At 48.2% G+C, this 22,520-nt stretch overlaps 1 protein-coding gene and 1 long non-coding RNA gene across 2 annotated transcripts in view; both read left to right on the top strand.

Moving 5' to 3' along the window:
• Positions 1 to 830: 830 nt before the first annotated feature.
• On the top strand, positions 831 to 11,222 carry LOC149370546 (uncharacterized). Its single transcript, XR_016291464.1, has 3 exons — positions 831 to 870; positions 9,150 to 9,229; positions 11,131 to 11,222. It is a non-coding gene; the product is annotated as an uncharacterized LOC149370546 (long non-coding RNA).
• A 900-nt stretch (positions 11,223 to 12,122) lies between these two features.
• The window catches only part of LOC149370545 (uncharacterized), a 33,457-nt gene continuing 23,059 nt past the window's right edge, over positions 12,123 to 22,520 (top strand). Inside the window, exons 1-3 of the mRNA XM_089577970.1 lie at positions 12,123 to 12,272; positions 15,300 to 15,431; positions 15,944 to 16,040. Of these exons, the coding sequence (XP_089434096.1) occupies positions 12,173 to 12,272; positions 15,300 to 15,431; positions 15,944 to 16,040 (329 nt within the window). The 5' untranslated portion in view covers positions 12,123 to 12,172. The remainder of the gene's footprint in view (positions 12,273 to 15,299; positions 15,432 to 15,943; positions 16,041 to 22,520) is intronic.

Here is a 22,520-nt window from a genome sequence, read left to right as displayed (position 1 = left end):
TAGAGTTAGTCTTTTTTTTTTTCGTCTGTGGGAAATGAGAGGCAATTAAATTTGGTTTGTAATAAAGGGCCACAAAATTCAACCGTCGGTAGCATAAGAAAATAAAGCGCGACATTATATATTTCTGTGCCTCCTCAAGCTACTTCACCGTACTTCACATTGCATTCCAGTATCTGGCGTGCAAGCATTTGTACGCTGTTTCGCGTCAGTGGAATCCGGTTTCAGCATGCATATAAAGTAGTGTAGACTTCGGTTGCCCTTCCTGACGATGTTTCTGTCATGTTTTGGCCGACTGATATTTGATGCTATAGTACGCCGTGTTGCTTATATTTTGTTTCAGGTGTAAGTGGGCATGCTGTACTGTTTCTTCCTCCCATACTGTGATTTGCAAACAGGACCTTTAGATATTTTTCCTTACCTATATTATACTTCGCTGAAAGCAATCAAACCCTCCGAGAGCCTCTTGTAAGGTGCAATGAATACGCACGGAAACATGGGGCTGTCCTGCCATATGCAATTCGAAAGTGTTGTTCTTTCAGTTCCCTTGTGGAGAACAATGGTCGATCTCCAGACTCTAAACGTAGCTTCTGTTATATTGGCATAGACTTCCTGCTCACTTCGCTAATGTTCTCCTTATTCGATCATAGTGCTTAAACTTAACTGAGTGATTTTTCGCAAGTAATGAAGGCCTATACACGGCATTTTGCTAAGGAGGACCGATATTTAATAGCAGAGCACGCTCTGAGAGGATCCAACAGGTGGTGTTACAGCAGGAGCGCGACCACGTAATGGCTGTTTTACGTCATAGCAGATGTTTCTTGCAGACGGATGTCGCCATGCCTATGATGCAGCATCTTGATTCTAGCAAAAGTAAGCCACAGCGCTCTTCACGGATCATTTGTCATGACCGCAGGTCAGCTCATTTATTGTAATTTAATGGAACCGACTTAGCTGCACTGATGCCCATTTGTACTCGGCATCGAGAGTAATTCAACAGTTTTATACCACGAAATGTTTTTTGCAAGCCCAGAAAGAACCATGCTAATGTTATTCGGAAGGAAACAACTGAACTGGACATATTTCGACAGGCTCTACAACTTCTGTGCGGGAAAAAATTACGCTAAATTAAACACTAAGAGATTAGCCAGACGAGAAATTAACCGATAAGAATTGTAACCTGAACCTATTCTTCCTGTCGCGCGAACTTGGTTGCAAAATTGCGCCCCGAGAAAGTTTGCCTCAATGATAAGAAACGCCTGCCGTTGCAGAAGGCTGGAAATTATGACTTCAAATTTTCACAGCAAGCTAATTATTCTCTTGGCATCGCAATGAAGCCAATTAGATGCCACAAAAGGGACTCACGTGGATTTCTCACGAAGCTAACTGGAACTCCTCACGAAGCACGGGTTAACTGGAAAGGGCGAGCGAAATGCTGAGTACAGTACTCTCTAGCGGGAGGTGTTGTTAACTGCGTCGCTGTTATTTCACACCTTAGGACGGCTAAGGACGGGAACGAGGCTTAAACCGACGTCTCAACGACTTTTCCGCAGCTGTCGTACAGGCAGGCTGTGTTAAATGTCAGACGCTATTGTGACGTTGACATGTTAATACAAAGGGTCATTCGAACGCGAAAAAATGCTTTGTCGTGAGTCGGAAAGAGCACCATAGTAGACAGTCATGCCATTTGTACAAGCGATTTCGTTTCATCGACTAGCTAACAGTACCGGCAGTGCATGTTTCCTTTCAAGTTACATGTAATTATTTTGCAACCATTCTTAAAGGGCAACTGAAGTAGTTTTAAAATTCGATGAGTTTAAAATGGCCGATTTTGTGAAACATGCAGGTGAAGCCTGCGAAATCATTTCACGCGACCATTTCTAATGGTGGCGTAATCGCCGAATAAAGCAGCGTTGGCACTAAGGCTTCTCTCCAGTCTACAGCGACGGGCAGGGGCTCCGATAATGACGTCACTTATGACGCCGTGTAGTTTACGGCGAAGAAACAGTTGTTTCATGGAATAAAAGCCATGCCATCGAAGGTGAAGCTCACTAAGCATTGTTTGGCGGCATTGGATGACGCACAGCAACATGCAGGCGAAGGCAGTGGACATGTGAAATTTCGGCGATAATGACGTCACTACGAGTTTCCACGCATTCTCCAACGTAGTAAGGAGAAGCCTGAACATTGACGGGATTTTAATCTGCGATTATTTTGCGATTTTAAATGCTAGGGCAAAAATACTTTGCATGATTTACCCAGAAGCTTCATAGATTAGAATTCTTAAAGGGATACTGAGGCGGTTTTCGAATCAGCTGATTTTTCGGGGTTTTTAAGTAGTGTCATTGCTGATGACGTCTGTGAAATTATTTTTTCGATTTCGGCTAAAGCAGTGGCGCAATCACCAATTGAAAGCGCGATGTTTAAATCTGCCGCGCCCCGCACGAGCGCGGGAGAGGAGAACAGCGGTGAGGGAAACCTCGTCCGTGTCGGCCAACGTGACGTCACGTTGAGGAGTCGGGGATACTTCAGCGCACCCGGGCGAGCTTTCAGCGCGCGTTGTGCATGCGTTGTTCCTCGTACTGCGTGCGTTGTGACGTACAAAGAGTGTCAGCCGACCTTGAGAATCAGGTTCAACACGAGGTACTACTCTGCGTTCGTGTGCACGAGCAACTACGGCCGCGACTGGGTCGTCTTTCACTGTTTTCCGCAAGATCATAAGCTCGCAGCGCAAGCGCTCGCTGTTGTGACGAAGAATTCAAGCCGACCAAAGCAAGCGTACTCTGCTCGAAGCACTTTCGTGAGAGCGGCTACATGCAGAGCTTGTCCCTAATGTGATATCTGGAGATTTCTGTCGAAAAGGCACGGCTGAACCATGACACAGTTCCTTCGATTTTCTCGCGCATGACAGGCGTGTTACCATTCCGAAGAAGCGCCTCTTCTAAAAGTAGAAACATGCTCACTTAGCCCCTGCAGAAACGTTATAGAGGCTAAAGCATTTGTCGCTCTTCTCAGCTTAGGCGCGGCCAGACCACCTGAGGCGTGCTCAGCAAGGCTCGGTTAGTGATTTTATACTCGGTTCGACGTGTCCAAGCAAGCAAGCAAGCATCGAAGCTCTTCATATGCGGCATCCCGTTTAATCGAAGCTAACCGATTAAAATTAAAGCGTTCGACAGCGTTCGGCGTTCTGATTTCGGATGCGAATTTAAGAGAGAAATGAATGCCAACCAAGTTTTTGCAAAAAACACCATGCTTCGCAACCTTATTCGGTATCTTAATCAAGTTGTGGCAGCGGGCGAGTTGCAGCTAGCTTGGCTTTTAAACACACATAAGGTTGGCCACCACTTCACTGAACCTAAACTGCAGATCTAGGAAGGGCGAACATTTCTGAGCGAGCGATTAATATTTTCTGGCATCTGCTGAACGCGCCACGAGTGAAGCAGCAGCCTTGTGCGCGTATTTGGCTTGGTTTCCAGTGCACAATGAATGCGTCACTATCCTGTGGTCACATGCCTCGCAGCGCCTGGCCACTGCGCTTCGCTAATTTTGACATCAACTTTGTGCTGTTCCATCGTTTCCTTGAAATACTTCCTTGCCCCAACCTACAACCACGGGTACTGAGAACAGGATTTTTTGTACACAGCGCTTTCGGCCTTTTCTTTAGGATGACGCTCTTTCGGGCGAGCCATGAGGCGTCCGTTGGTGGTAATTGACTTGAGTATTGTTCGCACACCTTCCTTTCCGAGAATACGGGCCGAGGCTTGTACTGGCACCTTTTACGCATGGTATGCATAGGCGTCTTTCACGCTGGCGTATGCTTGTGCTAGGCGTAGAATTTTTTGCTTGCGTCTTTTTTCGTTTCAGGTGATACTTGGAGTTAACAAACTGTAGTATCCTTTTCTTTGGAGGTCAGTAAAAAAGATAACCGCCATATTCGCTTTTACAACACCACGGAAAGCTTCGATCTGCACTCAACGCAGCGCCGGATCCGCATCGGCAGCTTCTCCGGTCCTCAAAGTGCCTTCACGACCTCTCTTGACCAATCACGGGCGGCGGCGCGCCGCACGGTGTGCCCCGCGGCACAGGCCGCATATTTCTGCTAAATTTAGGCAATTCGCGCTTGTTTTTGCCTTATTTGGATGCGTTATTCTAGTATACAGCATGAAAAACTATAGGACGCCGCTGCCAGCCTGATTTTCAAAAAAAGTGCTTCAGTCTCCCTTTAAATAACCTCGAATTCTCAGAAAACCGTTTCAGCTTCCCTTTAATGCTCACTGAATTTAAATAGGAGTTTGTATTATTTGTGACCACGCTGGTCGGAATTATAAAATGTTTCTGCTCACACACACAAACAAACAAGAGTAGAAACTGGACGCCGTAGTCACCTTTGCGTCGACCGGTCGCTGGAACTTCTCATGACGGGGCCAAATATGCAACAACAGGAGTATTGAATTATAAAATAAACCGAAAGCGAGACCATGAAAAGGCTTACCAAACAGGCAAATAAAACCGACCGTCCTGAGTCACTACATTCTCGCTATGATATAAAGCGAACATAAAAATTTCTGCACATTGCATAGATACACACACCCAAAATAAAATTCGCTCTGCCAGGGTCAGACAACATTTGGCATTCTCAAAGGTGCCAAACAGCGCATGTCATGAAAGTTTATTGCGGCATTTCAAAATGTACTACCAATCAAGCCGTGCCGAAAGTCAGATGGAGTCATGCGATAGGGAAATTTGTTGTCACAACACGGCGGCGCCTGCCGCAAAACAAGAAAGAAATGAGCGTCGTTTCGAGAGAACTTTTTCTTTTTGTGGACACTACCCGCGCGATAATGATTACGATAATAGCGATGTTTCCGTTTGAGGTTGTTCTGTGGCATATTCTTAGAAAAACAGTCGGCTCGTGCGTTCCTTATTGTGCTCAAACAATCAGCACTTTTTCGTTCGTTTCACGAATTGCTGCAATTTCTGGTATTTCTGGAATTCCTGAAATATCTTGGCACGCTGTAGACCAAGGTGAATAGTGAATTCGGGATCGAAGCGTATTGAAGTGGTAATTTGGATGGGGCTAGTTGGTTCTTAGCTAGACCTGATTCTAATGGTGGCGCAAAAAAGACCGAGGCAAGGGCGGCACATTAAAATAACGGATGGCGCCTGCGCCGTTGCCTACATATGTGCCTTCCTTATCCCTGTCTCTTTCGTGCCACCCAGTGCTGTATGGGTGCATATTAGTGCTTCATATAAGGTATTGAAAACGATGCTTATAAATGCGGATAATATTTTTAGCTAAGAATGGCTGAAATAACCATATTTCAGCTATTCTCAAAATCTAAAAAGCAGGAAATCTGCCAGATGACTGGAGCATTCATTATACTAATAATGAATGCTAATAATACACTTATAATGAATGGTAACTGAAACGGGACCGCAGTAATATGCTCTTCATGAATTAATATGGGTGTATGGGCTTTAACGTCCCAGAGCGACTAAGGCTATGAGAGACGCCGTAGTGGAGGGCTCCGGATAATTTTAACCACCTGAGGTCCTTTAACGTGCGATGTCAGTGTACGTTCAAGAACCCCAGGTGGTCGAACCCAAACCCTTATTCATTGTTATTATATTACTACCGTCCCGTTTCTGTTACCTTTTATTACGAGTATATTACTGCCATTCTCTTTATGTTACCGATCTCACGTGTATGCGGCTAGAACATGCTGTCGTAGGCCGCCGCGGTATCTCAGTGGTTATGGTGCTCGGCTGCTGACCCAAAAGACGCTGGTTCGATCCCAGCTGCGGCGGTTGAATTTCTTTGGAGGAGAAATTCTAGAGGCCCGTGTACTGTGCGATGTCAGTGCACGTTGAAGAACCCCAGGTGGTCGAAATTTCCGGAGCCCTCCACTACGGCGTCTCTCATAGCCTTAGTCGCTTTGGGACGTTAAACCCCATAAACCAAACCAGAACATGCTGTCGTAAACTACATCTAAACATTTTTATCACATTGCAATCTTGTGTCGTGTAAGACAAGACGCGTGTAAAATTTCTAACCTGCTTTCGACCGTGCACATATTTGCTCAAGAACCAAATATGTCACAACAAACATATGTGATATCTTTTTGTTTCTGTGGAGGTTTTGATAAGATTCACCAAGGAAAGTTTAGAAAGAAGAACGTGGAAAATTGGCCGTGTTGGTACATGTCTTGAACAAATAAGAACACTTGAAAAAGAACACTTCTAAATTTAATTATTCAGTATTTACGCGCCTATGTCAAGGACGGGTGCTAGATTTTTTACAAAGGTAATTGTTCTTGCAGTTCTTTCAAATGTAATTGAAAGCGTTCTTCAAAGTAGCCTTTTCGCACTGTTAATTCTTGTCTAGGCTTTTGTTTTGCTGGAAGTGAACAAATGTTGTGTCTTATAGACTTTTCAGTAATGACCACGTTGTTTTAAATCCGATAACGCACCAAACAGACGATATGCCACTTAAAACCAAGCATACCAGCAATTAATAACTGATGCGAAAGACAGGGCAGGAAGTTACAACAGAGAAAATCGCTCTTCTACGTGCCGAAATCCAGTTAAATTTCCAGTATCATCTAGCTACTACAGTCTTGATAAAAGAAGATCTTAGAGGAAGACCAGTAAAATATATCAGAAGAGAATTTACCAATGAACAAGTTGATATCAGCTCGCATTTGGGCCCGACTGAACCGATCGTTCCTATGGGAAAAGCAGACTCTGCACCATCTGGAACGTAACATCAAGCCTACTGCTCTTTATCCGGTCTAAATTACGTGGAGTTATATGTCGTACTTAGAGTTTGTATGGCGTTTACTTTCAGATTCAGTGGTTAAGACGTTCTGCTGCTGAGCCGGAGACATCAGCACGGGTGCACGAGCTTTAGTTTTATCATCTTGGCGATTCCTGTGCGCGAGATTCAAGCAGGGAAGGAGCGCGCACGTGCTCGCTCGAGCCCACCACCTCTGGTCACTTGGCCACCTGCGAACCGCCCCAGAAGGCATGCCAAAGCACCCGCTTTCTCCCCTTACTGACCGACTGGCTGTCTAGAATAACGGCCGAATGCCAGCGCAGCCTGAATGAACATGTGGAGACTCCGCATGGTCAGTCATAGAGGTTCTAGCCGTCTTTTTAAGTGACCTGGTCCGAGATCGCTGCTTTATCTTTACTAAAAAATCATTTATTCACTGCGAGAATAATTATCTGGCAGTTAATTAGAAAAAGAGAACGCCGATGGAACTGGCGGTCACCCACAGAAACGTGCCACGAGTTGAAGAAGAAGAAGACTAATTGGCATAGTGGCGGTCATGACCGACTTCGCTCCTTCCATTGTAAGTATCTTATGGTGCCACTGAGCCTCTTTGCGATGGCGCATACCGTTCCGGCTAACCAAATTGAAGGGGGGAGGTTGAGTATGGGACAGGGTGGCCTCTGATAGAAGCTGAGGACAGGTCAGGGATTCACTCGCTGCTCGGAGATGCAGCCCCACCATTTCTCGAAAATTATGTTCGAATCGCGTGTAGCGACAAGAAAACGAGGAAGGGATTCAGCACCCGGGTTCGAACCCGACCGCGGCGGCAACGTTTTGATGGAGGTGAAACGCAAAAGGCGCCCATGTGCTGTGTGATATCAGTGCGCGTTAAAGATCCCCAGTTGGTCGAAATTATACTGGAGCCCTCCACTATACGGCACCTCTTCCTTGATTCATTCACTCCATCCTTTATCCCTTCCTTACGGCGTGGTTCGGGTGTCCACCGAGATACCTGAGACAGCTACTGTGCCACTTCCTTTCCTCAAAAACCAATTCATTTCATTTCGAGAAAGATTGATGCGGGAATCTTGCAGCTTGGTACAAAGAGCGAGCTAGTGGGTGCTGGATGCTCTAAAGGGCCTGTGCCCACCCCAGCGCAGCAGACACTCTACCTCTCTTTGAGCGAGCCTCCTCTCCTTCCATTCCCTCCTCGAAATTCTTCTCTCCCGCTCCTCGTCGAGTAGGCTCGGCAAGGCAAAATCACCCCTTCCTTCTCCGGTGTAAGCCGGAGGCGTGGTGTCTGTGGAGTGCGTCACGGGGTGACGTCATGGCCCCGCCTTCAGTAGAATTCTTTTCTTGGTTTTTGCATTTTCTCCGCACACTGAACGATCGAGAGGCGCGATCGGCTCGACCACCTAGACTTGTTAGCGAGCGCATCCTTTCATACATCTGTTTGTCATTCCCAGTTAACGAGCCACCTTTTCATTTTCTTTTAGGCCTCCCCACCGTTTCACGAGCGGAGGGGCGGAAGTCGGTTGTGTTCGAAACACACGGCGAAGCGCGGACCCGGCAACCGCCCGTTTGCTTTTCTCCATGCGTGTTTGTGTTCTGTGTGTTTGTGTCTTTTCTCCGCTCCAAAGCATATGTCATTCATTGGAGTCAAGGCGTACGCAAGATGCACGAAAGATAAGGGGTGTGTGTGCGGAGCGGTCAAGTGGGCAAGCGAGGGAAAGGCTCTGCTGCACTACTAATTAAAACCTTGTTTTGGGGGGCTCGCATAGAAGAAAAGAAACTGAGAAGGGAGCGCGCACGCAGAGCGTCTCGTGACGTGATCACGGCGGGGGGGGGGGGGGGGGGGGGGGGGCGAACCAACTCCCTCAGTTTTACTATTTTTTTACTTTTTATGGCTAGGGTTCAAGGCTGTCGCCGCACGCTCCCTCCGCAGTTTTTTTTTTTTTGTTCCTTCATGTGGGTTTGTAGGCATGAGCCAGAACAGAAGGCGCTGCGGAAAGCCTTGTGCAGACGACGCGACGCCAAGGCTACGCCCAACCTTCTCCCGTCAGTCAGAACGATGCACCAATGGAGTGCCTTTAGCGAAAGTAGCCCCCCTTGACGTCAGCGGGGTGCAGAGTAGTGGGCCGGGCCCGTTTTTGAAGGAAGGAAAGAACGAACGGGCTTTGATTTGAATTTTCGCAGCTTTTCGGGGCGCGCATGGCTCTAGTATTTTGCAGAGGTTATCTTCGATGCCTCATCTATGCAGTGGGCTTGTTTTTCAAAAATGTCCGGACCCTGGGCAGTGTCCCTTTAAAGGCTGCAGCCGAGCTTTTGTCTTATATTCGCGCACAGTAGGCTCAGTGACATATTTTATTTATTACAGGTCTACTTGAGAGCCTTCGTCACCACTGCTCTGTGCCTGCTGCAGCCGACCAATACTGACGGAAAAGCCGGAGATGTGCCGTAAGTGAGCCAGGAAGAATGCAAGACAGTGGCCCTCTCTCGGCTAGGGCAGTCACGAGCATGAAATGGTCGGTCGTCTAGGGTTTTAATTACATGGGAACGTTCTTGAGAACATTATGTCTGCAGCTGGTAACGGCGGCAAAAGAAGATATTTCAGCTCAGTTTACTTGCATGCGAAGGATTTTAAATGGCTTCATGCTTGGAATGTAAACAACAGTTGACCGACAGGATATATTTTATTGCAGTCAGTTATTTTCAAGCGGCGGCCGTTTTTTTCTCCAAAAAGTAACCTTGCAGGATGGGCAGGATTGTTTAGATGGTATTCGTGAGAAACTCGGCGCTTTATACTTACTGCATCGACAGTACACCTGTTGAGGAACACTGCGGGAAACGCTATCAATTTTTTGATAGCGGCTTTGTTACCGTTTCTCCGGCAGCGAAAGGTGTATTGTTCAGAGATTTGGATTCGAAGCTGACAAACTTTTTCCCGCCGCTCCGATTCAATGACGAAATAGGAGAAACGTGACGTAAAGTTGCGGAAATATGACTTCGTGATTGCTGGCTGCGAGCGCTGCGCTGCCGCCCAGCAGCAGCCAAAATGAAAACTACTTCCGGCCGGCAGTTTAAGGCGTCTATCAGCCGCCGTCGCTTCGTTTACGTTTGCACCAACGTTACGATGGATCCCGTTCCCGATTCCTACAATGAAGTTCTCGCAAAGAACTGCGGCCTGCACTTCAGCCACCTCGACCCCACACAGCGTGCGGTGCTTTTGAAGGCTGAGGCGGCGGGTCTGGCAAGAAAATCTAAGCGTCTAGGAGTACGCAGCGTCGCTGTCACCGCCGAGCCACCATCACGGCTGGTGTTTAGAGAATGGTACGTGCGGGCACATTTAAATTATGTAATAACAGTCCTCGTAGGGCTGGTTATGCAGCCCAGCGTCCACGTACGTTGACGAAGCCAACACCCCTAGTGATGCGTTTGTTAGCGTGGAGACGCATGGAATACTATAGTTACCCACAGCTCTTTTTCCTTGTCGCAGGTGCGCGCCGTTGCACGAATTTCGTCCGAGGAGCACTTAGAGGGGCACTTGTGTTGTGTTGGGTTTAGTGGAGCATAAGCATGCAAGGCTATCATAGAGGGGCACTTGGAGCTAATCCTCTGCTGCTCCGCCCTCGTAAATCGAGGCGTGTAACGGAACCATGCAGGCACGCAAAACGCATAGCCGCGAGGCACCAAAAACTCAGCCGGCTGCCTGTTGTGTTGCGCCGCCAATTACAGGTTTTCTTTGACTTCCAACATTCAGGTTGTCTTTTCTTCCGTATTCCTGGTGTGATAAAAATGTATTAGCGGTTTCAAAACAAAACTTGTATACTTCAATATCGAACCAACACGGAACCTTCATGCACATTGGTCAGCATCAGAGATATGTGGAATCTTTTCTCCTATTTCATCATCACACTAGTATGCTTGCGAGATTGCCCTGTGGCGGCGATACCTGTATTTTAGTTCTTGGTCTTTTCTGCTTTTAAAATAGCTTTGTTTTCAGTAAGAGAGGTGTTTTCGTGGTTATGATCTGGTATTCTACCGACACCAGCCAACTTCAGTTCCTCCTCAGTAACCCTTTAAGGTGACAGACTGGAGATGTAGCCCAAGCAAAATAATTGCCACCTATAAAACACTCCTTCTGATCTCACTCAGCTTATTTCTATCCTGTTTTGTTTTTTTCACATGTAGAACCCCTCAAAAAACGGCAAGTAGGAATAGCTAAAATTGCCTGCATGCGTAAACGGCGCTCAAGCATGGGCAGCGCGGCTGCGGAGCCGGCGGAGTGCTAAAAAGAAACCCTTCGGTGCACGACAGAAAACACAGCTGGCGAGAAATATCCACTGGTCACGACGCAGGCTCCCACTGGGAGGCGAGGCGCCAGAAGCCGAGGCCGCGACCACAGCCACGAGGCCCAACGTCACTGCCTCGACGACGGCATCGGAACAAGGCACGTCCCAACCTCTTCCAGTCGGTTGGTGGTCGCATCCCTGCGTTATCAGGATGCTGGGAAAAGAAGCACTGCGCATCCATCCAGGGCGCATGCCGGGCTTATGTTCTTGGTTTAGAGCAGTGTGGCGATCTATGGAAAGGAAAATGGCAGTCCTAAAGTAAGATAAAGGAGGCCTAGCTGTAGCGCAGAGAACACACTGCAGTTAGTATTCGACCTGAAAGCGCAGCGCACTGAGTTTTACACCAAAACGATGAAACGTAATTTTGAGAGGTGTTTGGCTGCCTACCAAGGTACTGGCCAGCATAGTCGCTTATTGGTAGCCCGTAATACCTCTTTAATCACCATTGAATACATGACCAGGGACGTCCATTGTGACGGCTGTAGCACAATAGAGGCGCTGCTATGAGCATTGCTTTCTTTTTCATGACGACATCCAGGCGTGTCATCTCTGAAATGTTTTTCCTTAATTACCCAGGCCCCCGTAGACTGCAGTATTATATAGCTGCATTTTGCCCTGTGTGCAGCCTTTTCTTCACAACATATCTTACCTGAAAAGACCTGTAGGGTAAATAAATAGATAAAAATGTACATGCATCACTAAACATTTTTTGTTTGCTCTTCGTGAAGAAAACCCTAGAATGAAGCATCTTTTCAAAGAACTCTAACCAACACTTATCACTTCCCACATCATAGGGCACTGCAGACGAAACTGCATCCAATACCACAGTCGCTTAGAAAACTAAATTTTGCCGGTGTCCGCTATTTTTCCTTTTAAAGTTCATTGCGGGATCGCACTGCAGTATGAGGTTTCTGCTCCATAGAATGCCGGTGGTGATGAGCCTCTGACTATAACCGCTCTTTCGTTCCCTGTGACCACCTATACTTGGCGCGCAGAGCCAGAACCGCTCCGGGGCCTGGGCCTGCCGTGTGCCCGTGACGGCGAGTGCATGGCGAGTCGGGGCCTCTCCTGTCAGGAGTGGCGGTGCGCCTGCGCCCCCGAGTCGCCGGTCAGAGTGCGCTACGACGGAACGGACACCTGCCTGCCAGGTTTCGTGCACTTCTACGTGGCTATGCGTTTCTGTGCTGGTGCCTGCTCAGCGCGAAGACAACGCGCCCCGCAGTTCGAAGCATTCATCGGCTACTGTCTGCAGAAGGCGTTTGGGTTTCTCGTTACACTCATAACCTTTGTTGCACAAAGAGTTAATTGGTTCGACGTAAGTTCTGGCTAGAATCTCTATTCCGCATATTTATCAGGAGCGACACTCGTGTTCACAATCATCAGGCTATTTTAAGTGGAAAGAGGAATTTCCAGCGCCTTTTCGCTTCGTCTGTTTCGAATGGGCTCGCTTTAAGTGAACCCCAGTTGTACCAGTTTTGATCTCCCCAAGCGATGAGTAATGCTGGTTTGTTATACTTCTATTCGCTGGGAGCATTGGTGGGACAACGTACACCCTGTGTACGAATAGAAAGACCTCTCTCTATATTTTTGGCGCGGCTTGTGACGTTAGAGGTGAAAAAGATTCAGAAAAAGATCACAGGGTTATGCGCGTGAAAGAAGTAACTTATTCTGCGTTTAGATTTGATGCTTGAGTTTTGGTTTTTAATGGCGTTTATAGCGACCGATTCGATCGATTCAAACTTGTTGCTCATTGCAGAGCAAACGCTCACGCGTTATTTAGAAGCAGTACGAGTGGCAATGTCCAAGGACGAGCACGTTGAATTATATCAATTTACTATGTTGGATACATGCTTGAAGACTGCTTTCATAACGCTGTGAAAGCAGGTAATTGGAATTTGACTTGTTATTTCTTTCAAAGGTCGTAAGAAAAGCTTGGACAAAGAGTGTCATGGCTGAAGCATTTGGTATGCACAAGGTAGTCTCAGATTCAGATTTTCCGCAGCATATTTTCACTTAATAGTGACGGCGGCCCAGCAATCGGAAAGACATTGAAAAGCTTCCAAGAGGAACTCTTTAATGGGCTGACTTGCGGCTACAGAGCTGAACAACTCGGCGGCGGCGGTCGCAACAATCTTGCTCGGTGTCGCCGAAGAACATAATCACCGCCACTCTCGACTGCGATCAATTCAAAGCCGACGAAGAACTTTTGAGAAAAGGTGAGGTGATGACCAACGACAACCTTTACCAACGTAAAACAAATTGCGCGCGGCTAAAATAATTTCAAATAAGTATCCACATAAGAAATAAACTGACAAAACTGCGTGCCATCGGCTTTGAGCATGAGCAAATGAACACTACAAAGCTTTTCGGCAGAATTTCACCTGCAGAGAAAGCCTAGCACAGAGCTAGGGGAGTGCTTGTATCTATTGGAAAACTAATGGGTACCATGCGTCTCTGCAGATCAGAGTGCTAACAAGCATAATCTATAAACAAGAATTTGCTACCAAGTCTGAACTTCCGGTGTGCGCTCATAGTGTGTGAAACAATTACTCACCATCTGCCTTTAGAAATTCAACAATGAAGAAAAGTAAAACAGTCTTTTACGCAACTGTTGTGCTGGAAATGCTTAGCTCTCGTCTCTCTGATATTACCCAACTCTGATATACAGCAGAGGATTCAGTCTGTCACTTTTTGACAGGATGTATTCAACTCAGTGCATTTGCTTGGGTAATACGGGATGTGCAAAAAAGTTATCTAATATTGGCTGTTCTGCTGAAGCACACACTTGTCGCCAAACTAATTCATTGTAAGAGCCACCATACATAGTCACGCATCTTCCGTTTGTATATTGTGTGCTATATTGTGTGCTGTATATTTCCTTGCGGCTGGACACTTGCTTGCGATATGAGATTTTTATTCATAACGACAGCAGCAAATTTCTTGAAAGTGTAGCTGTAACAGCACATATCTGAATGCGCGATCAAACAGTTAAAGCAGCCATCTGCAAGGCACATTAGTCTGTTGTGGCTATAACGTAAGTAGAGTGTCTTAGCTTACCATTTTCTCTTACACCACTACCACTCTCGTCAGGCGCAGAATGCGTACTTGTGCAGCCCGTGTGCGTAGTTAATTCATGGCAGACGCTGTAATAGTAGCGATAGCAGGGCTGCTGTCAGCTACACTGTTTCTATCAGGACACCAGTGGAGTGTTTTAACATACCGTAGCCGCACTAACTGACATTTCGTCCCCACTTGGCGCATGCTCCAAATGCTCGTCTATAGGCCTTTGTGCACGTAGAGAAGACGTTTTAGCGCTACTATCAGTTCTGCGAATAAATGCGCATTTGTACCTCTATGTGCTGACGCGTCTCGTCACAGGGATGGGAAATGTTATGGTAATGAGTTAACTTCATAGGCACCGATTTTTTTTTTTTATTTCACACAAATCTTTGTGTCGCTACCTATGGAAACGAAAGTACTTTACATGGTTGCTGTCGGGCGAATATTGGCAACGGCTCAGCAGTATTGCATTCGGGTCACGATTGAGCACAATGCACGACTCACAGTAAAATATATTCAAAGGCATGCGGAGGGTAAGGATGTTCGCTAGGACAATGGTGCCAGCCGACTGCTGCCTGTATGTTCTAATCTCGAAGTAGGAGGCCGCAGCGCTTTGAAATAGGTGACTCTATAGGCTCATTCACTTTGCAGCGAGTGAAACAAACTGGCGCCAACATTTGACAAGCAAAAGAAAGGAAAGGCCAGAACGCCATCCCCGCGAGCTATTCGTAGGTGTGAGCAATGGTTCTTTTGTTCTCTTGTGTTTTGTACAACGAACAGTTTTCTCATGTGACTGAAACATTACGCACATCACGGTGAAATCTGATGGACGGGCCAGCCTCTGCGATGTGAGAACTTAGGAAAGGGGGCGGTGTACCTTACTGTACACACGGACCATCATTTCTTATAGGTTGCTCTTGACCTGTTGTCCTAACCAACACTTTCAACGGGTCTGAACAGGTTCAGGACACGGTGTTCCGTTGGTAAACATAAACATACCCGCCAATGTCGCTCCACGATGGGTGCAAATGTATTGTGATTAGTGCCAAAAAGGCGAAGAGGTCACCTTACGCGCACCTAACAGCGCACCTAAAACGCTGTGCGCGCGTGTGCAGCGAAGTCCCTGTACGAGTCGTGCCGCCACCACGAGGAGTGCAGCCACCGGAGCACCAACCTGCGCTGTGTCGACTTCCTCTGCTACTGCCCGCTGCCCTTCGAGCTGCGCGGAAACGGGGACTGCCTGGAGCGTGAGTGCACTGCATGCCGAGTTGGGTGCGCTGCTCCACATGCCCAAGATAATTTAAATGGGGGGATCATAGCGGGCTATTAACCCATGCGTTCCGCAATAGCTTTTCTAGAATGATGCGATATTATTCAACCTTTTATTCTTTATCAAGAGTTATCTGATTAGATGAGTCGCGAAATACGCCACAGAACCCGTTCCCCAAAATATGGTGCTCTAATGGGGACGAAATTCAGTGCCAGCAGACTTGCTGTCACGCCATGTGCGGCATTCAGACGAACTGCTCGGCGCTGCATAAAGCACGAATAGAGTGGTGGAATACAAGTTGAAGGGCGGCCCCAATAGCTGGCCTCCTCACTCATTGGTGGCGCAAAGATCTGTTACCCGTCGTGGTGCGGCTACTCATAACATACTTTCGAAGCGGAGTTTCAGCATGCTCAAACTGCTCTGCAGCTGACTGCCGATGTGCGATCGCAAGTGGTGACATGCTCAACGAGTTCTCGCTCTGAATTGCAGCCCGAGAGTCCATGACAAAGCTTATCGCTGCGGTGACGCCAACTACCATTCTGCTTATCACCACGCTTGCCTTGGGAGCGGCTTTCATCTTTCGGAGGTATGTGGCTTCGGTCCGCGGTGCAACTTGCTTTAACAGACAACTCAGGAATTTTTTGCTCTCTGAAGCATCTTTTACCGACTTTAAAACAATAGTGAGACTTCTATAAGCGTAACGATACATCGGGTACGCCCCTAATCAGAAGATATAACTAAGAAAATACTCTGAGCGCAATCTGGGCGTACTCTGGGCGTAGACTAATCAAGAATGGGTCGCGTTAAAATTCTTGGTTCATTTGCATACTGTTATTTAATGAAGGCTACCTAAACGCAATACATGCTATGTATCCATCCGAACAGCAGCTTGGGTTATAAGTTGATGCTGACTATCGACGGTACGAAGGAACAGATCCTACCTTGTGATTCTTCATGACTTATAAGTAAAGCAATTAGAGCTTTGGTGCTGGCAAGGTCGCCGGAGCCGTCAGAATGTTCCCGGATTGCCTGTGCAAGAACAGAAATAAATGTAATTCTCGAATGAGCGCGAAGAAGTTTGTAGCCTCGTCATGCTGACTGGAGCCTAGGACCTCGACTCCCTCTTTTAGCTACCTTGATGGCGAGGGCAGTGAAGGAAAAGAAAGTTCTCTAAGGAGGGCGAAGATGCTGAAGAGGGAGGGGACAACCACAGGCTTTCACACGTTACTACGTGCTCCACGTCCACTCTCGCATAGCTTTCTCGACAGCGTAGCCGCTTCGAGTAATAGCAGGTCAATTCTGTGCGACCCTGCGCGTGTACTGAGGCGGACCTCTTTCTCCCTTTACTCGTGATTGGTGCTGCGATTCAGGAAAGGAAGCCGAGTCACACCACAGGCCGTGTCACCTGCAGCATGGAGGCGGTCTGAACTCGGAGAAGTAACTAACTGAGTCATTTCTCGTGCATGCATTTGTGACACAGTCGTAGAACAAAAGTTAATGAGATGCTCCCGCTGACAGCTGTTCGTGTGGCCAGTGCCGGCCGACCCAGCTTGATGAAAGAATCTGCTGCCGGAGCGTTGCCTCAGTGCACAACGTCCTTACAGGGGCATGCATAACCAACAGTCCTCTCTTGGCGAAGCTTTGTCTCGACGGCGAGCTTTTGGAAATCACGCCAGCTACAGTTCTACAATCCGACATAATTTTAGCACGCTTACCGTGGTCCGCTACCTCTTGAAGGGCGCGCTTCGTTCAGCTGGCCGCTGCCATGGGCGGTTTTACTCGAATAACGTTGGGACAGAATCTGCCTTCAAGCGCCGGTTGAAGGAAGCCTGAGCGAGTCCAAAGCTCTCTCTGATGTACACGCTGTCTTCATAGCAATTTGACACAAAATGTTCCGAGCACAAGCGCGAATGCTTCCTCGGAGACCAGTTGACACTGCGGACAGCTCTCACCCATTTGTCGCGAAGGTTCTTATTACTAGGAAACCTATGACAGATCACGCCCATTGTCACCGATGAAGAATTTGTGCACCCCACAGCACAACAGAAGTTCATGCTCCCCGGGAGGGACGAGGCATAAACACAAAAGATCAATGGGAGACCTTACTGCTGGGCTCCGACCCGGCGACTCAGTTACAACTCGTCCGACTGGTCGAAGCCGCCGCCGAGAGTCAAGACCTTTCGGCCGTCGTCTAGGCGGGTAGCCCTCTGGCTACCCTCTTTCTGTTGGACAATAAAAGTTTTCTTATCCTATCCTATGCCGTGATCCATCAATCTGGCGTGCACATCACACCAGGCACGTTGAGATGGCCCGAATTTGCGCAGGTGGTCGAAATCATTCCAGAAACCTCCACTAGGGCACCTCTTTCTTCCTTTCTTCTTTTACTCCTCCCTTACGTCATGGTTCGGGTGTCCGTTACTGCGTCATTTACTTTCCTCAAAACCTATTTTCAGTTTTCCCTTGCACTGCCAACGCCAGCGCGTGCCCTACCAGCTTGACGCGCCGACACGCCAGTGACGTCACAGTACAGGGTGGCTTGTAGAAGTTGCTCGATCATGGGTGCCTCTCGCGTCAGCTCGCGTCGAGGAGCGCTTGTCTTCAAAATTCGCTTGCGGAAAACTACGGAACTTTCAAGGGTATAATTTTACATCAGACATCAGACTACCATAAAGAATACAGACTTAAAATTTCATTTCGATCGCTGAACATCGAAAAATCGCCGGAGTTGCCCTTTAAGAGTTCGGAAGCGGACGGAGTGGGTGAGGGAACAAACGCGGGTTAAAGACACCGTAGCCGAAATCAAGAGGAAGAAATGGGCTTGGGCATGGCATGTAATACGAAGGCAAGATAACCGCTGGTCCTTGAGGGTAACGGAGTGGATTCCAAGAGAAGACAAAGGTAGCAGGGTGCGGCAGAAAGATAGGTGGGCGGATGAGATTAAGAAGTTTGCGGGTATACGGTGATCGCAACTGGCAAAGGACAGGATTAATTGGAGAGACATGGGAGAGGCCTTTGTCCTGCAGTTGGCGTAGTCAGCCTGATGATGATCTGTCTGTATACTGTGGCCTTTCATTTTCTGCTTGATTGTAGCTTGCAATGATTCGGAAACTGCCGTCAAATACTGAAGGGTTTGGACTGAATATTTGTGCCCACGACTACAAATTTACTTGGCTGCGTGATTAGAAAATTACTAATCGCTGATGAGCCTCTCGCAGTAGATTTGTTAATATTGCAAACAAAAGAAGAAAAATGATGGCCGATTTTCGTAGTTAGGCCTAATGCAAATTAGGTGCACTAGCACTTCGGTTTTCACTTCGGTTCTGGTGTACAGATCCACTGTGTTCACGGATGGCAAATCTGCGGGTAGCGATAATGGGTTGATGTCCATATACGCGGAATTAATCACTCTCCATTCATTGGTGCCATTGCTGGGACTTCAGTTAGCTTGGGTCGGGTTACGACGCAGGTTGCTGTTTTGTTTTGTTGCTCTGACAGGTCGAAGGTAGAGCACTAAATCTGAATGTGTATCTTTTGACTTTTGTTTACTGCCGCCTTGCCTCCCCTGTGAAAACGCGTCCTTCAACACGTTCATCCAAGTCTTCCTTCTCGCTGCAGCATTTATTGTGTCAGCTCTTACTCACTTTACTAATACGATTATTTGATAACAATGTTATTTCTCTGCTGTTTGCGAGCATACACGCGGCGGTTGATAAATTATTGGGGCTGACGAACACTCCGACATCCCTTTTCTTGAACCCACTGCCTTCGTGCGGCACCGTATGTTCCATGTGTCCTGAGGTTTGTTATCGTCCAGGCGCGTGCCCAAAGTATAGGTGAAGCGCTGCTAGCTTACAGACACCATACAATGTGACAGCATGGGCGCCGCCATATTTGCTGAAGTGACCATTCCGCCAACAGCGGCCTTCGGGCTTTGGGACTACGACGGCTGCCCACACTATGACGGTCTACTGCAATGTGTTGTCCTGGCTCCCACTGTGGATAACGAGCTGGCGGAAGGCAGAAAAAGTTTGTGTGAATGGGCATAGTATGTGTTCATGCTGCAAAATCTTTGATTCAGCCGTCTAGTTTACTTACTGACAGCCAGCGTCGGCTTGAAAGTGTTAAAAAATTGGTCAGCCATCTGCGCGTTTTTAACTTTTTTTCATATCCTCCCCCTCCCGACCAACATGTCCCCCGTCCTGCACGCCGGCCGTCGACATGCGTCCGCGCGTCCCTCTCTTTGATACCCAGGGTGGAGCCTACACGGATGCCTCCTTCGTGGCTCCTCGGGGTTCCTGCTGCTGCGCCCTGTACCATCCCCACCTCCCCGCTCCTGAAACCCACACCAGCGTGCCGTATCTACGCCCTCCGGACGCATTGTCCCTCGAGGTCCTCGCCATTGCGCATGCCCTCCAGTCATTTGCTCTCCTTCCCTCTCTTCAAGAGTACAGAGTCTATTCAGACTCACAAGCCGCTATACACCACATACAGAAACGCACCCTAACCCCTTCTCTCCAACAGGAGGTCGAACGAGTGGTCCCCGCACTGCAGCCTTCCATCGTTTTCCTCCGCTGGGTTCTTGGGCATTCAGAGATTGACGGTTGATGAGCTGGCCCATCAGCTCGCCCGCGACACACTTTTCCGGGCACCGTTGATCCCCTTGGCCCGAGCCCTCGGAGGACGGTGGGAGACACCCTTCGCCGCACCATAAAAGAGGCCTACCTCGAGCTCCGCCTTGACAAACGCCTTTACCCTCCCCTTAATCCATCATTCACGGTGCCGGAGGCTTGCCTTCTTCGGCACATCCAAATGAATGCCGTCATCACCCCGTCCCGCCTCTTTCTCTATCGCTGTCGATCGGACCCTTCCTGTCCCAACTGCCCCTGTATCTAAGCGGACCTGGCCCATTGCCTCTTCTATTGCCCGGCTGCTCAGTAATCGGGCTCCTACCCCCCCCCCCCCTTTCTATCCATCACTACCTGGCTCGACTGGCTTGGCGCGGAAGGGAGGAAGAACAGCGACTTCTGGTCGCCCAGGAGGTCGACATGCTCGGCCTGTAAATTATGGTCGAATAAAGGTCTCCTACTACTAACTTTTAAATCGAATTCAGAGGGGCACTTTGTTGACCTAAAGTGCGGTGAGGCGAAAGCCTTAAGTGCTGTGTTGCTGCTTGTGTCACTGATGTGTGGTCAAGATGTTAAGCTTCGCCTCTAAGAGTGGAACGCGACAGCGTCTTGCAACGTTGCCAGGGAGTCCACAGAACACCATCGTCCCTTCGGCTCTACGCCTTGCTCAACGGTAAATTGGTTTTTGAGGAAAGGAAATGTATCTGTCTGACATATCTCGGTGGACACCTGAACCTTGCCGTAATGAATGGGAGGAAGATAGGAGTAAATGAAGACGCCGTATTCAGTAGACGCGCCTTTCCGAGCTTCCGACGAGACCGCGGAACTCGCGCCAGCACCCAGGGAATACTCGGCCATACTACAAAACTATAGAGGCAGAAGAATGCGATATCCCCCACCGCACAAATCTCTCAGCAGAGAGGAAGCTGTCACTTGGAGACAATTACAAACAGGCTCTTTCCCAAACCTACATATACTAAACAAAATGCACCCTACGATATACACGAACAAATGTCCCTGGTGCGACGAAAAACCTACACTATACCACATCACATGGGCCTGCCAAAACATAGACGTGGTCCCCAAAATACAAAACCCGAGTGCGGAGCAGTGGGAGACTCAGCTGTCCAGCGACCGCTGCGAAGACCAACAAGGTCTGGTACAGCGAGCTCAACGGGCGGCAGTGGCCAGCGGAGCCCTGGACTGAGGGCAACCGACCACTGATTAGAGGCGGACGACTTCGACAGAGAAGGCTCCGGGGGTAGAACCATGAGGTCTCTGAAGAAGCCCCCAAACCGCAGGAAAAACCATTAGTGTAAATAAAGTTTTCCCTTCCCTTCCCTTCGTTCCAAACCATCGAGCTGGCATGGCGGAGTGGTTAGCGTGCTCGTCTCGCACTCTGGAGACCCTGGTTCGATTCCCCAACTCGACCAATTTCCTACTCGGTTTTATTTATTTATCTGGTCTGATTAGAAGGGTTAATTAGGCTAATTGGTTAATTACCTAACCTCAGACCCACTTACTTGGAGCATCACTATACCATATCTGTAATTGGTTGCATGGTTATTAGCCAAAGTACAACTGGCCGCGTTTGAAATTCGCCCACTGTGACTTCAAGACCATTTCGACCAATTGAAAAGCGTGACATTTCTGTCGGCAACTCCTGCTTATGACGATGTGGCATTAAAGGCTTCCGCCTTAATACCTCTCCTAATGCTCTTTGTGGATCACATAGTTGGTTACAAAACTGCACACATTACAAGCGCATTATTCTTTGAGACCTTGCGTCACGTGTCTTTGCATGCTTCCTGACAAAATTATGTGTGCAGACTTAAGACTGTTCACCGCCTAGCACTGTATACATTTGGATTGGAAAACGTTTATTGTCAGCACTGAGCCCTAGTGGGCATTATACTAGGTGGCTTCGAGCCCATGGCTCTTGGCGACCTTGTGAGCCCACTCAGTGGCCCGGACTTGCGTCAACGGGTCTGAGCTGGCCAGTATAGCCTCCCACCGCTCTAGAGAAGGGACTGGTAGTAGGTCCGCCGGTGGCGGCGCCTTTTTGCAGCTCCATAAAATGTGGTCATATCCGGCTATCTCGCCGCATTGTTTGCAAGTAGCGTTGTATTGTGTTGGATACATGTGTGCTAGTCTCGACGGGCTAAAGAAGGCTCGCGTCTGGAGCCGACGCCACGTTACCTCCTGGCTTTTGTCGAGCTTTTTGTCTGGTGGTGGATAGATCCTCCTTTCCAGTTTAAACTGATTGGTGTATTCGTGAAATGATATGAATGCATCTCTCGTGAAATTTGCGGACTCGACCCGGCTCACTGCTCGGCTGACATAACCTCGAGCTATACTGTGAGCCAACTCTTTTCCCCTGTTCCCCGAGTGTGCCGGCACCCATATTAGTTCCACCTCTCTTTGGTCCCAGTCTTTATGTC

This window comes from Amblyomma mixtum, chromosome 1 (genome assembly GCF_055824585.1).
Source record: "Amblyomma mixtum isolate Tamu chromosome 1, ASM5582458v1, whole genome shotgun sequence".
In the NCBI taxonomy this organism is placed as follows: Eukaryota; Metazoa; Arthropoda; class Arachnida; order Ixodida; family Ixodidae; genus Amblyomma; species Amblyomma mixtum.
This window is presented reverse-complemented; position numbering and strand designations above follow the sequence as displayed.